The 17,821-nt window shown below is 33.8% G+C and overlaps 1 protein-coding gene across 2 annotated transcripts in view; it reads right to left on the bottom strand.

The window, feature by feature from the left end:
- Positions 1-17,821, bottom strand: part of LOC128214082 (RB1-inducible coiled-coil protein 1-like) — a 39,391-nt gene that overhangs the window by 8,335 nt on the left and 13,235 nt on the right. For both annotated transcript variants that reach the window (XM_052920333.1, XM_052920334.1), the window contains exons 11-19: positions 16,925-17,109; positions 6,866-7,052; positions 5,865-5,946; positions 5,334-5,392; positions 4,879-4,979; positions 4,207-4,338; positions 3,359-3,606; positions 824-2,481; positions 420-545 (exon numbers count right to left, since the gene is read on the bottom strand). In XM_052920333.1, the coding sequence (XP_052776293.1) occupies positions 420-545; positions 824-2,481; positions 3,359-3,606; positions 4,207-4,338; positions 4,879-4,979; positions 5,334-5,392; positions 5,865-5,946; positions 6,866-7,052; positions 16,925-17,109 (2,778 nt within the window). The remainder of the gene's footprint in view (positions 1-419; positions 546-823; positions 2,482-3,358; positions 3,607-4,206; positions 4,339-4,878; positions 4,980-5,333; positions 5,393-5,864; positions 5,947-6,865; positions 7,053-16,924; positions 17,110-17,821) is intronic.

Raw genomic sequence — 17,821 nt, 5'->3', positions numbered from 1 at the left:
GTAAGAATCAGGTATCAACCTGCATGTTTATAAAAGAGTTACACTGAATTTACCAACCACATACAAATAATTGCTTATCTAGTTGAATATTAAACATGATCAAGAAATACAATTATGATACGAATATTACTTCATGTAGTAAATGTACAATATCAAATTAATAGCTATCATACAGCCTAAATAAACAACTTAAAATATTGCTTTATTAAGACAAAGAATTTTACCGAAATTTATGGCGGCCATCTTGGACGCCATATTGTATTCCTCAGCTGGCACCACACATTGGCAAATTATGCCGTCAGTTTCAGACACTACAAACATTGCCGAAAGTTTTGGTTTATGAAATCCTTTGTTCTACCCTTGGTACCACCTACTCCTTTTAAATCAATATGGAATTTTCACCCCACTATTAAACCTACCTGTTTATCACCGGTCATGGAAGTGAGTGAAGACTTGAGCTGCTGTGCATCTTCCTTTTCTTTCTCCAGCTTGGAAATCAGCTCTGAAATCTCTGCGTTATGACAAGCCTCTAGGTCACATATGCGCTGGATAAAATGTAAAGTGATTAGTCAAAGAGTAAACATTCACATGTGCTTTCACATTTTATCACAATTAGAGAAAGATTGATCAACATTTCAGAAATGGGAATATATAGAATTTTGAAAAAGTACACATTCAGACCAAATTTAATTAAGTTGCTTCCGTCACTTGTTTCCTTTCTAAATGGCATACATTTTTCACAGCTATTAATTGTCATTTTTTTAATGATGATTCTTAAGGGGTCAATTTAAGGATAGTTAAAGCTGTAAATTATCCTTTTTACCTGGTCAAACTCAGCTTGCACAGTTTTCTTAATGGCACTTTCAACATCTGAGCTACTTTCATCACTAGTTTCACGGAGTTCAGCAGTCTGAAAACCACATTTTGAACATTGTTTTTCACCCTTAGTTGCTTCACTATCTTGAGAAATGTCTTCAGTCTGAACTGACGATGTCATCTGTGCAGAACTTGTCTGCATTACGCAGTCTTTCTGATCCTTTGCTTCTGTTTGCATTGAAGATGCCATGGTACTTTGTGAATCAGTCTGTACATGGGTCTCAAACACTGAAACATCATCAGTCTGCGTTTCGTCTTGTTTCAACCTGAACACTGACCAATCCGTCTGAATTGTGGACTCTGACATTGATTTGTCTTCATATTTCTTCAATTCCTTTTCTAATTTATCTTTTTCACTCTTCAACTTCCCAATCATCTCATCATATTGTGCTTCCAACTGTTTTTTGAGCTGAGCAATTTCTTCATCTTTCTCTTTTATTAGTACCTGTTTGATTTCATCAGTTTCCTTTGCATGCTCAATACAAAGTGTACTTTGGGTCATCTCAACAACTTCTTCTTTTTCTGTACTGAATTTCTGTTTAAGTTCATCTAACTGTTTCTGCACCTCTTTTTCATGTTTTTCTGTCAATTCTGTAATCACAGAATCCTTCATTGTCTGCATTTGTTCCTCTTTCTCTTGGACAGCTTTTTCTAGCTTTTCATCATATTCTGCACCAAGAATTCCACAAATAGTTTCTTTCTCTTTTTGAAATTTATCCATGAGCAATTCTTCAGACTTAACCTTTTCAGTTTCTATAGCTTTTATTGCACTTTCCTTTTCTTTGATTACATTATCCTTAGCTTCAATATCTTTTTCCAATGAAGCCAACTTAACAAGCAGTTCTGATTTCGCCTTGTCAATTTCCACCTCTAATTCCAGTTCATGTTGTAATGTTAAATCTTTAACATCACTCGCCAACTTAACACCAATATCAATCTTTTCTTTCTGCAGTTGTTTAACTTGACTTTGCAGTTCTTCCTCTACCTTTTTCTTATCTTGTTCGATTTCTTGTAACGTTTTTTCTAATTCACTAACTTTGGCACATTCACAGTCAAACTTATCACATAACTCCTTTAACTCCTTTGAATGATCCTCGTTCAGTTTTCCCATCATAGATTCTTCACTTGCAGTCTTATTTGCATCCAGTTTCTCCAACTGATCCAGCATACTTTTCCTTACACTCTGCACCTCTGAAAGCACATTTTGAACGTATTCTGAATGATTCTGTTTTAAATCACAAGCGCTCTGCCTCAAAGAAGGCAGACTATCACAGATGATGCTCCTAAGCGTTTTTAAGTTTTGTTCATTTTCACTTAGTTTAGTATTGCACTCCTTGAGCTCTTGCAGCAGTTTTATGTTGGATTGTTTCTCTGCAGCTAGGCAGTCTTCTGTACTAGACTTAGTCTCACTACAGGGTTTTGGAGGGGACTCTATCGATGAAGGCATGGACTCATCTATGTAGAAGTCGGCTGTAGCAAATTCCTGCGAGGTTTCCATGTCCGGCGACATTTCTGGCAAGGATTTTCTTGTTTTGACTGGTGGGTGGGGCAAGGGGCTAGGTTTTGCTGTTGGGGAGCCAGGCATTCCGACCCTCAGTTGCAAATCTGAATATAAAAAGATAAGATTCTATTCCAGATTCAATGACACATTTTGCTTTTCTTTATATAGCTCTACAGATTGTGAAAAGTGGATTTATAAAATTGCAAGTACATAAAGATTCTATTCTAATAAAATAGGCCTTAATCACAAATTATATACTGTAACAAAATAAAACAAATATTCAACAGCTGTGTTTTGAATGCTTGAAAACCATTGAATGCCAATTTTTTATTGACTTAAGCCATATGCTTGCTTTAAATAATTAAGCATTTCTTCAAATCAATTGTAGACCTCCAAAATCATTTAGAGACCTCTCCATTTATATAATTAAAGATACTTACTGGTACACATCAGCTCAATTGAAGAGGTCTTTAAAAGTTAAGATAGAGCATAAAATAAATTGAATCTCCCTTCAAACTTCCCTGATTTAATGATTTCAACAATTGAATTAAAGAGCTCATTTATAGAATTGGAGCCAACTTCCATTCAAAATCAGGTAAATAACACAAATTTGTTACCCTCGTAATTCAAATCTTAGGTTTCTTCAGTTTTTTTAATAGCTCTTTAATTCAATTAATGAGGAACATTTGGTATTGTTAGCAATTATATAATGATAGTAACAACCGATTTGGCAATCTCTCCTATTCAACTAAAGACCTCTTTTGTTAATTTTAAGAGCTCTTAACTTGATCTTAAGAGTTCTCTAATTATTTAAAAGGTCTCTTATTATTCCAGTGTATGTAGATTTTACATTACATAGAAAACAGGACTTATAACACTCAAACAGGCTCATAAGCTTACTGGTTAACAAAAACTTCATTGAATAACAGTCGAATAGATAAAAAGCTTCATTAAATAACAGTATAGCACTTGTACACCTACCTTCAATAACATCCACTGTTCCCACCGCCTTCTTTATCCGGCTATTGGTTTCTCTCATGTCCTGAGTAAGCTCCTCAGACAGACTCTTGGCCAATAGGAACTCATCGTTAGGTGGAGAGAAGGAGATGAATTCTGGTTTCTTTGTGATGTCTTCATCCTGCATACATTCTTCAAATTGGTCCCCGAGGGATTTACTCCCATTGTCAATTGAGTATGGCTGTAGGGATGACCCCTCAGAGTAAGATAACCTAAGAAAATTGGTATAGGAAAAGATCTTGTTTATTATATATGAGCTATACAATGTACATGTTAATGCAATCCCTCTAAATGGGACATGGTATATCTTTAATAATCATAGAATTATTTCAAGACCATCTGGTGTTTGATGAGTGGACAAGAAAACTCTCAATCAGACCACTGACCCCCAAAATGACCAAGGTCTTGGACCAACAAGTCTGACAAAATTAATGCACTCTGTACATTTTTTGTAGATGCAGAAATAAAATAATTTTGAAATCCATCCAGCATTTAAGGGGTCTCAGTGGTCGAAATTGGGACAAGCGGGTAGTAGTAAAATGTTTTGCAGAGCATATTCAAATTTTGAATTTCATAAAGCAGAGCTTATTTAGTCTTTCATCTACAAAGTAGTGTAATTATTCGGGCTTGTTCATCCAGAAGTTGGATTTAAATCACTTGAGTCATAAAGAATGCCATTAGTAGCAATGGTGATGGCTGGTAAAATGGATGGATGGACGGAAGGCCAAATGGCAACAACATGTATATGCTGCTACATTTTGGGGGCATACAAATGTAAATCACAAATAGTTTTTATTGAGCATCCACTGTACCTCTCCCCAGAGACTGTTTTCATGCTGGTGGCTTGTGTGAGGGTATGTAGACTGGGAGTTGTCTCTGCCTCCCACAGAGCACTAGCATCCTTCACAGCTGTGAACAGAAGCCAGTCATCTTCCACTGGCTCACTGGAAAAAGACAAACAATTTATAACAATTGTTAGCTCATCTAGTGTTTAAAAATCAGAAATCTTTATAAGATACACACCATGCGTAAAAACCACAATTTGGGTGCATTGTTTAAGTTATTCCCTTTTGGACACTCTAAAACATTCCAATGCAACTGAACATTAGCAAAGACCACTTTCAAGCTCCCAGCTTGCTGCCTCACAAAAAGCCCTATACTGTCAGAGCCCTATATTGTAGAGCAAATCTGCATCTCAAGAAAACTGGAAAAGCCACGATGAGGCAGAGCTTAAATTAGAACAAATGAGGGTGCAAAAACTGAGAAGAGCACCGAAGAAGGAAAGCAAATACTAGTATGTTGTTTTTCATTTGGAAAAGGGGCATAACTCAACAATTAAGAAGGCATGTGCGGCTTGTCTCCAGCAATACATGTACCAAGTTTCATTTGAATATCTTGAACAATCTTTTAGTTATGTCCAAGAGAGTATGACAGTACCTTGCCTGTTTAAAACAGATGAGCTAAAAACCATCCCTTTTCAGTACCTGAGGACACCTGAGAGTTCTGGCACTGCCTCTTTAAGGAGTTTAAGGTCTTCCCCCGTGATCTCTGGTAACAGCATGTCAAACCCCTCTGGAGCCACTGTCTGTAATGTGAAGGATGTGAGGTTATAGCACAAAACATTACACAAATGTATTCCTTCTATATACCAGTTGAATGTTACACAGGAGTGCCTGTCACAATATTTCAACTGTTTTTCTGAGTAATAAAATGTCGAACATTTCATCTCTATTCATTCTACCGAGAAGTTTATTCCTGAACTACACTATTTCACATTCTCTATATCACTATCAGAAATAATTTCGTTTCAAGAATTTGCTTTTTGTAACTTGTAACACAATCAACTGAGTTTAAACACATTGTGTTTTGTTTCATTTTACATTGTGTTTTTTTCATAAGTTTTCATGAAAACAAGGTAATACAAATAAAAGATATTTACTGCAAAGGCTGGAGGGTAATCATCAAAGCCAGTGAACATGGACTGCAGAAAATGGTGCCCTAAAAGTAAACAGATTGCATTTGAATGAATTTAAAGCATGATGATGGAATTTGCATTTTTTAACAGCATACATAACACAATACATGTACACAATATACATGAATACTAAAACATGTTTGTAACTGTATCAATCAAATCAGCATAATAGTATAATTTCTTCAGTTGACTGGAACTCAACATCTTAGTCCACAAAATGTGGCTAAAATCAACACTTTTCAATACAATCCATACCATTTGATTCATTTAACTTTAAATGGCTTATGAACAATTTATTATTACGATTTCAGCACATAAACATACAGACTTGTTATACTACATATTCATATTATTATTTAAAGCTACAATATTGAGAAGAGCAAGCCCAGGCAATAATTACTTTTACAAAGCATGGCTCAATAACTTAAAGACATAAATTTGCAAACAGCAAGCCCGAGGAATAATAACTTTTACACAACATGGCCCAATATCTACCTATGATCCGAAGGAATGCCTCTCTCCTTTTCATCTCCTCCGTATGAAGGCGGCCGGAGTCTTCCGCCAAACTGCCTGCCCACTGTAATGCACATTGTTATATAATTGCGATGTAAAATGGTTCATGACAATTATTAAAGTATTAGGATAAACTGAAGAGACCAGGGGGCCGTTAAATAGAGATGTTAGTTGATTTTAGTTGTAAATTAAAATTATCTTAGTTTCATAGTTTAATTATTTTGCTACATGTTTGAGTGAATTGATTTTAAGCCAGTATTTAAGATGAACACAAAAGTTGTGGAAATAAATAAATCAATGAATTGCCATATGAGACATTTATACAAATTTAAGATTATTGAAGTTAGGACTAAATATTTTATTGATTGGCCAATGGTTTTGATATATCCTAATAATTCTTGTTTCCCTAGAAATATTTTTTTCTTTTTGTTGTAATAGATTTATTGATACGCATGCAATCTAGACAATATATCTACTGTTCTTAAAAAACAAATCAAAATTTGGACTAAACTCAACAAGAGCTGTCACAGAGACAGCGCGCTCGACTATTCCGCCGCTTTTCGGTGTATGGATTGAAAACTTTTGGCGAAACATGCATGGATCACTGTTGGATCAGATTTCAATGCATTACATGATGTGCTGAGATATTTACATAAATTGAATTGGAAAATATTTGAGGTGGTACGCAAACTCTAACGTAAATTTGAGTCGAAAAAGGGGCATAATTTGGTCAAAATACTTGATAGAGTTACCTCCTCCTGTGTACAGGTTGGGGGCATGATGGTGAACAAGTGTGTAAAGTTTCAAAGCCATATGTCAATGGACTTTGAAAATATTTGAGTCGGTATGCAAACTTTAACATAAGTGGTTACGCCGACGCTCGAATGACTAGGATAGCTCTCCTTATTCTTCGAATAGTCGAGCTAATAAATTAAGTAACTTCCAAACAATTTATTTTCTAATGCTACGAAGGCTTTAATTACATTGAGAAACTTGAGGGAGAACTGTCTTCGCCTGACCACCTCCGTGATGAGTTGACCGTACACTCTCGGAGCATCCTGAACTTGCTGTAGAATGTCCAGACGTTTACGGAGACGACGTAGGTTGCCCAGGTAGATGGTCAACTTCCCGTCAACATCACAGATCTTCTTCTCAATGTACATCACCCACCTGTGGTATAATAGTGGGAGAAATATGTTTTTATATATATAAATTCTATGCAGCAGTTGAAGTACAATGTTCTTTAAGGTAAAATAAACTTATTTCTTAAGTTGGAAATTGATGCTAATGTTACAATCATCTGTTTAGAAAGATTGCTCTTTATTTTGAATGTTAATGTTGGAAAGTTAAACGCTATGCACGGCAGTGATGTTGAAGCTAATTTGCTTTTTGTTTTTTAAATATTTGATCTGATTGTGACCTTGGCCTTTGACCTGCAGACATGGATCTTGCACATGACACGCTGTCTTCTCATTGTAAACATTTGTGCCAAGTCATTTTAAAATTCCAAAATGCATGGCCAAGTAACAGCATGAATGAGCCAAAAGACATAGAATATTGACCAATGACCCTTTAGTTTGACCTTGACCTTTAAATTATAGACATTGGTTTTGCATGTGACATGCCATCTTCACATGGTGAACATTTGTGCCAAGTTATTTTCAATTACCCCAAAGTATGGCCAGGTTACAGGCTGGACAAGCCAAATACCAGTGACTTTGACTAATGACTATTGAGTGTGGCATTGACTTTTGAAATAAAGACATGGCATCTAATCAAGGTGAATATTTATGCCAATTTATTTTGAAAACCCCCATTGCATGACCAATTAACAGCCCGAATAAGCTAAGGGATTTTTACTATTTTACTTTTACAGAATAGCCAAAACTGGATGGTTGGATGCACACACGAACGGATTGACACACAAACAGCGAAATGCCATTGTTGATACTATATTGATGCCATTGTTGATACTATATTGATGCCATTGTTGATACTATACTGATGCCATTGTTGATACTATACTGATGCCATTGTTGATACTATACTGATGCCATTGTTGATACTATATTGATGCCATTGTTGATACTATACTGATGCCATTGTTGATACTATATTGATGCCATTGTTGATACTATATTGATGCCATTGTTGATACTATATTGATGCCATTGTTGATACTATATTGATGCCATTGTTGATACTATATTGATGCCATTGTTGATACTATATTGATGCCATTGTTGATACTATATTGATGCCATTGTTGGTACTATATTGATGCCATTGTTGATACTATATTGATGCCATTGTTGATACTATACTGATGCCATTGTTGATACTATATTGATGCCATTGTTGATACTATACTGATGCCATTGTTGATACTATACTGATGCCATTGTTGATACTATATTGATGCCATTGTTGATACTATATTGATGCCATTGTTGATACTATATTGATGCCATTGTTGATACTATACTGATGCCATTGTTGATACTATATTGATGCCATTGTTGATACTATATTGATGCCATTGTTGATACTATATTGATGCCATTGTTGATACTATATTGATGCCATTGTTGATACTATATTGATGCCATTGTTGATACTATATTGATGCCATTGTTGATACTATATTGATGCCATTGTTGATACTATATTGATGCCATTGTTGATACTATACTGATGCCATTGTTGATACTATATTGATGCCATTGTTGATACTATACTGATGCCATTGTTGATACTATATTGATGCCATTGTTGATACTATATTGATGCCATTGTTGATACTATATTGATGCCATTGTTGATACTATACTGATGCCATTGTTGATACTATATTGATGCCATTGTTGATACTATATTGATGCCATTGTTGATACTATATTGATGCCATTGTTGATACTATATTGATGCCATTGCTGATACTATATTGATGCCATTGTTGATACTATACTGATGCCATTGTTGATACTATATTGATGCCATTGTTGATACTATATTGATGCCATTGTTGATACTATACTGATGCCATTGTTGATACTATATTGATGCCATTGTTGATACTATACTGATGCCATTGTTGATACTATACTGATGCCATTGTTGATACTATATTGATGCCATTGTTGGTACTATATTGATGCCATTGTTGATACTATATTGATGCCATTGTTGATACTATACTGATGCCATTGTTGATACTATATTGATGCCATTGTTGATACTATACTGATGCCATTGTTGATACTATATTGATGCCATTGTTGATACTATATTGATGCCATTGTTGATACTATATTGATGCCATTGTTGATACTATATTGATGCCATTGTTGATACTATACTGATGCCATTGTTGATACTATATTGATGCCATTGTTGATACTATATTGATGCCATTGTTGATACTATATTGATGCCATTGTTGATACTATACTGATGCCATTGTTGATACTATATTGATGCCATTGTTGATACTATACTGATGCCATTGTTGATACTATATTGATGCCATTGTTGATACTATATTGATGCCATTGTTGATACTATATTGATGCCATTGTTGATACTATACTGATGCCATTGTTGATACTATATTGATGCCATTGTTGATACTATATTGATGCCATTGTTGGTACTATATTGATGCCATTGTTGATACTATATTGATGCCATTGTTGATACTATATTGATGCCATTGTTGATACTATATTGATGCCATTGTTGATACTATATTGATGCCATTGTTGATACTATACTGATGCCATTGTTGATACTATATTGATGCCATTGTTGATACTATATTGATGCCATTGTTGATACTATACTGATGCCATTGTTGATACTATATTGATGCCATTGTTGATACTATATTGATGCCATTGTTGATACTATATTGATGCCATTGTTGATACTATATTGATGCCATTGTTGATACTATATTGATGCCATTGTTGATACTATATTGATGCCATTGTTGATACTATATTGATGCCATTGTTGATACTATATTGATGCCATTGTTGATACTATATTGATGCCATTGTTGATACTATACTGATGCCATTGTTGATACTATACTGATGCCATTGTTGATACTATATTGATGCCATTGTTGATACTATACTGATGCCATTGTTGATACTATATTGATGCCATTGTTGATACTATACTGATGCCATTGTTGATACTATATTGATGCCATTGTTGATACTATATTGATGCCATTGTTGATACTATATTGATGCCATTGTTGATACTATACTGATGCCATTGTTGATACTATATTGATGCCATTGTTGATACTATATTGATGCCATTGTTGATACTATATTGATGCCATTGTTGATACTATATTGATGCCATTGTTGATACTATACTGATGCCATTGTTGATACTATATTGATGCCATTGTTGATACTATATTGATGCCATTGTTGATACTATACTGATGCCATTGTTGATACTATATTGATGCCATTGTTGATACTATATTGATGCCATTCTTGATACTATATTGATGCCATTGTTGATACTATACTGATGCCATTGTTGATACTATATTGATGCCATTGTTGATACTATATTGATGCCATTGTTGATACTATACTGATGCCATTGTTGATACTATATTGATGCCATTGTTGGTACTATATTGATGCCATTGTTGGTACTATATTGATGCCATTGTTGATACTATATTGATGCCATTGTTGATACTATATTGATGCCATTGTTGATACTATATTGATGCCATTGTTGATACTATATTGATGCCATTGTTGATACTATACTGATGCCATTGTTGATACTATATTGATGCCATTGTTGATACTATATTGATGCCATTGTTGATACTATACTGATGCCATTGTTGATACTATATTGATGCCATTGTTGATACTATACTGATGCCATTGTTGATACTATATTGATGCCATTGTTGATACTATATTGATGCCATTGTTGATACTATATTGATGCCATTGTTGATACTATATTGATGCCATTGTTGATACTATATTGATGCCATTGTTGATACTATACTGATGCCATTGTTGATACTATATTGATGCCATTGTTGATACTATACTGATGCCATTGTTGATACTATATTGATGCCATTGTTGATACTATATTGATGCCATTGTTGATACTATATTGATGCCATTGTTGATACTATACTGATGCCATTGTTGATACTATATTGATGCCATTGTTGATACTATATTGATGCCATTGTTGATACTATACTGATGCCATTGTTGATACTATATTGATGCCATTGTTGATACTATACTGATGCCATTGTTGATACTATATTGATGCCATTGTTGATACTATACTGATGCCATTGTTGATACTATACTGATGCCATTGTTGATACTATATTGATGCCATTGTTGGTACTATATTGATGCCATTGTTGGTACTATATTGATGCCATTGTTGATACTATATTGATGCCATTGTTGATACTATATTGATGCCATTGTTGATACTATACTGATGCCATTGTTGATACTATATTGATGCCATTGTTGATACTATATTGATGCCATTGTTGATACTATACTGATGCCATTGTTGATACTATATTGATGCCATTGTTGATACTATATTGATGCCATTGTTGATACTATACTGATGCCATTGTTGATACTATATTGATGCCATTGTTGATACTATACTGATGCCATTGTTGATACTATATTGATGCCATTGTTGATACTATATTGATGCCATTGTTGATACTATATTGATGCCATTGTTGATACTATATTGATGCCATTGTTGATACTATACTGATGCCATTGTTGATACTATATTGATGCCATTGTTGATACTATATTGATGCCATTGTTGATACTATATTGATGCCATTGTTGATACTATATTGATGCCATTGTTGATACTATACTGATGCCATTGTTGATACTATATTGATGCCATTGTTGATACTATATTGATGCCATTGTTGATACTATACTGATGCCATTGTTGATACTATATTGATGCCATTGTTGATACTATATTGATGCCATTCTTGATACTATATTGATGCCATTGTTGATACTATACTGATGCCATTGTTGATACTATATTGATGCCATTGTTGATACTATACTGATGCCATTGTTGATACTATATTGATGCCATTGTTGATACTATATTGATGCCATTGTTGATACTATATTGATGCCATTGTTGATACTATATTGATGCCATTGTTGATACTATACTGATGCCATTGTTGATACTATATTGATGCCATTGTTGATACTATATTGATGCCATTGTTGATACTATATTGATGCCATTGTTGATACTATATTGATGCCATTGTTGATACTATATTGATGCCATTGTTGATACTATATTGATGCCATTGTTGATACTATATTGATGCCATTGTTGATACTATATTGATGCCATTGTTGATACTATACTGATGCCATTGTTGATACTATACTGATGCCATTGTTGATACTATACTGATGCCATTGTTGATACTATATTGATGCCATTGTTGATACTATATTGATGCCATTGTTGATACTATACTGATGCCATTGTTGATACTATATTGATGCCATTGTTGATACTATATTGATGCCATTCTTGATACTATATTGATGCCATTGTTGATACTATACTGATGCCATTGTTGATACTATATTGATGCCATTGTTGATACTATATTGATGCCATTGTTGATACTATACTGATGCCATTGTTGATACTATATTGATGCCATTGCTGATACTATATTGATGCCATTGTTGATACTATATTGATGCCATTGTTGATACTATATTGATGCCATTGTTGATACTATATTGATGCCATTGTTGATACTATACTGATGCCATTGTTGATACTATATTGATGCCATTGTTGATACTATATTGATGCCATTGTTGATACTATACTGATGCCATTGTTGATACTATACTGATGCCATTGTTGATACTATATTGATGCCATTGTTGATACTATACTGATGCCATTGTTGATACTATATTGATGCCATTGTTGATACTATACTGATGCCATTGTTGATACTATATTGATGCCATTGTTGATACTATATTGATGCCATTGTTGATACTATATTGATGCCATTGTTGATACTATATTGATGCCATTGTTGATACTATACTGATGCCATTGTTGATACTATATTGATGCCATTGTTGATACTATATTGATGCCATTGTTGATACTATATTGATGCCATTGTTGATACTATATTGATGCCATTGTTGGTACTATACTGATGCCATTGTTGATACTATATTGATGCCATTGTTGATACTATACTGATGCCATTGTTGATACTATACTGATGCCATTGTTGATACTATATTGATGCCATTGTTGATACTATATTGATGCCATTGTTGATACTATATTGATGCCATTGCTGATACTATATTGATGCCATTGTTGATACTATATTGATGCCATTGTTGATACTATACTGATGCCATTGTTGATACTATATTGATGCCATTGTTGATACTATACTGATGCCATTGTTGATACTATATTGATGCCATTGTTGATACTATATTGATGCCATTGTTGATACTATACTGATGCCATTGTTGATACTATATTGATGCCATTGTTGATACTATATTGATGCCATTCTTGATACTATATTGATGCCATTGTTGATACTATACTGATGCCATTGTTGATACTATATTGATGCCATTGTTGATACTATATTGATGCCATTGTTGATACTATACTGATGCCATTGTTGATACTATATTGATGCCATTGCTGATACTATATTGATGCCATTGTTGATACTATATTGATGCCATTGTTGATACTATATTGATGCCATTGTTGATACTATATTGATGCCATTGTTGATACTATATTGATGCCATTGTTGATACTATACTGATGCCATTGTTGATACTATACTGATGCCATTGTTGATACTATATTGATGCCATTGTTGATACTATACTGATGCCATTGTTGATACTATACTGATGCCATTGTTGATACTATATTGATGCCATTGTTGATACTATATTGATGCCATTGTTGGTACTATATTGATGCCATTGTTGATACTATATTGATGCCATTGTTGATACTATATTGATGCCATTGTTGGTACTATATTGATGCCATTGTTGATACTATATTGATGCCATTGTTGATACTATACTGATGCCATTGTTGATACTATATTGATGCCATTGTTGATACTATACTGATGCCATTGTTGATACTATATTGATGCCATTGTTGATACTATATTGATGCCATTGTTGATACTATACTGATGCCATTGTTGATACTATATTGATGCCATTGTTGATACTATATTGATGCCATTGTTGATACTATATTGATGCCATTGTTGATACTATATTGATGCCATTGTTGATACTATATTGATGCCATTGTTGATACTATACTGATGCCATTGTTGATACTATACTGATGCCATTGTTGATACTATATTGATGCCATTGTTGATACTATACTGATGCCATTGTTGATACTATACTGATGCCATTGTTGATACTATATTGATGCCATTGTTGGTACTATATTGATGCCATTGTTGGTACTATATTGATGCCATTGTTGATACTATATTGATGCCATTGTTGATACTATACTGATGCCATTGTTGATACTATATTGATGCCATTGTTGATACTATATTGATGCCATTGTTGATACTATATTGATGCCATTGTTGATACTATATTGATGCCATTGTTGATACTATACTGATGCCATTGTTGATACTATACTGATGCCATTGTTGATACTATATTGATGCCATTGTTGATACTATACTGATGCCATTGTTGATACTATACTGATGCCATTGTTGATACTATATTGATGCCATTGTTGGTACTATATTGATGCCATTGTTGATACTATATTGATGCCATTGTTGATACTATACTGATGCCATTGTTGATACTATACTGATGCCATTGTTGATACTATATTGATGCCATTGTTGGTACTATATTGATGCCATTGTTGATACTATATTGATGCCATTGTTGATACTATATTGATGCCATTGTTGATACTATACTGATGCCATTGTTGATACTATATTGATGCCATTGTTGATACTATATTGATGCCATTGTTGATACTATACTGATGCCATTGTTGATACTATATTGATGCCATTGTTGATACTATATTGATGCCATTGTTGATACTATACTGATGCCATTGTTGATACTATATTGATGCCATTGTTGATACTATATTGATGCCATTGTTGATACTATATTGATGCCATTGTTGATACTATACTGATGCCATTGTTGATACTATATTGATGCCATTGTTGATACTATATTGATGCCATTGTTGATACTATATTGATGCCATTGTTGATACTATATTGATGCCATTGTTGATACTATACTGATGCCATTGTTGATACTATACTGATGCCATTGTTGATACTATATTGATGCCATTGTTGATACTATATTGATGCCATTGTTGATACTATACTGATGCCATTGTTGATACTATATTGATGCCATTGTTGATACTATATTGATGCCATTGTTGATACTATACTGATGCCATTGTTGATACTATATTGATGCCATTGTTGATACTATATTGATGCCATTGTTGATACTATATTGATGCCATTGTTGATACTATATTGATGCCATTGTTGATACTATATTGATGCCATTGTTGATACTATACTGATGCCATTGTTGATACTATATTGATGCCATTGTTGATACTATATTGATGCCATTGTTGATACTATATTGATGCCATTGTTGATACTATACTGATGCCATTGTTGATACTATACTGATGCCATTGTTGATACTATATTGATGCCATTGTTGATACTATATTGATGCCATTGTTGATACTATATTGATGCCATTGTTGATACTATATTGATGCCATTGTTGATACTATATTGATGCCATTGTTGATACTATATTGATGCCATTGTTGATACTATACTGATGCCATTGTTGATACTATATTGATGCCATTGTTGATACTATACTGATGCCATTGTTGATACTATATTGATGCCATTGTTGATACTATACTGATGCCATTGTTGATACTATACTGATGCCATTGTTGATACTATATTGATGCCATTGTTGATACTATATTGATGCCATTGTTGATACTATATTGATGCCATTGTTGATACTATATTGATGCCATTGTTGATACTATATTGATGCCATTGTTGATACTATACTGATGCCATTGTTGATACTATATTGATGCCATTGTTGATACTATACTGATGCCATTGTTGATACTATATTGATGCCATTGTTGATACTATACTGATGCCATTGTTGATACTATATTGATGCCATTGTTGATACTATATTGATGCCATTGTTGATACTATATTGATGCCATTGTTGATACTATATTGATGCCATTGTTGATACTATATTGATGCCATTGTTGATACTATATTGATGCCATTGTTGATACTATATTGATGCCATTGTTGATACTATATTGATGCCATTGTTGATACTATATTGATGCCATTGTTGATACTATATTGATGCCATTGTTGATACTATATTGATGCCATTGTTGATACTATATTGATGCCATTGTTGATACTATACTGATGCCATTGTTGATACTATATTGATGCCATTGTTGATACTATACTGATGCCATTGTTGATACTATATTGATGCCATTGTTGATACTATATTGATGCCATTGCTGATACTATATTGATGCCATTGTTGATACTATATTGATGCCATTGTTGATACTATATTGATGCCATTGTTGATACTATATTGATGCCATTGTTGATAATATATTGATGCCATTGTTGATAATTTGTTGAGCTCACTGCCAGTTGATTCGAAAAAAAATATTCACCAGGGGAATGGCATTTTTTGGCTAAGATGTCTAAATAAAAATATTTTCCCAATAAGTAAACAAAGTTTTATGTATCATCATTCTTAAATTCTAAAACGTACCGCAATCTAGTATGCAAGTTGATAGAGAGTTCTTCCTTCGCCATACGGCATTTCTTTTTTATTTCCCGCAGGCGTGTGTGGTTTTTCGACATTTCCATAAGCTGATTCCTATGGCTAGAGCACAGGTCAGGCAGGATTGACCGATCACGCAGGTTACTCACACGGTTCTGGTTCTGAACAAAGCCCTGAAACAGTACAAGAGTAAGATGGAATGTTGATACTGTTAAACCTATGTTGATAGCTGCTTTGGAGAATACCTTACATATCATCTTTGGAAATGCATGTTTGCATAGTATGAGCCAGCTGCCATGTAACACATAGCCTTGTTCTAAAGTATGTTCATAACATTCCAAAACAAAACAATAAACATTCAAATGTTGACAACTTTTCGTTAAATGTTGACAAATTCCTCCACACTTGTAACTTTTGTTTGTATATTATAACATATAAACTTTCAAGACTATCTCTCTACCGTGGTGCAACAGATATTGTCCCTGGCTGCTGACATAGGTGACCAGGATATGACCCCTGTTGCCAGTGAAATATTCATTTCTGATTTTTATTTTCTAATTTACATTATTATCATTATACTCATAAAATTGAATTTATATCTTAACTTACCTCTTTGATACATTTCACAATCTTTAAAGAACAGTTTTACAATTGATTACATCAAAACAACAGCTAATGGGCCTTCAACTTCTCATATACATTTGTACTTCTTGGCCCTTTTTAGTTGTCTTTTTAGGATTATATCTAAAGAGTCATATGAGGGTGCTGTACCCTGCCCTTATTTAGTAGCACCCCTCTGCCCGCATTGAGACCAGCATGGGCACCATTTTGCCTTCTCAGAATTAAATGCTTTAGATATTAAAATATTTCCTATGTTTTGTCTAA

Source organism: Mya arenaria, chromosome 13 (assembly GCF_026914265.1).
Source record: "Mya arenaria isolate MELC-2E11 chromosome 13, ASM2691426v1".
Lineage (NCBI taxonomy): Eukaryota > Metazoa > Mollusca > Bivalvia > Myida > Myidae > Mya > Mya arenaria.
Note: the sequence above shows the minus strand (reverse complement) of the source record. Positions and strands in the feature narration are given on the sequence as shown.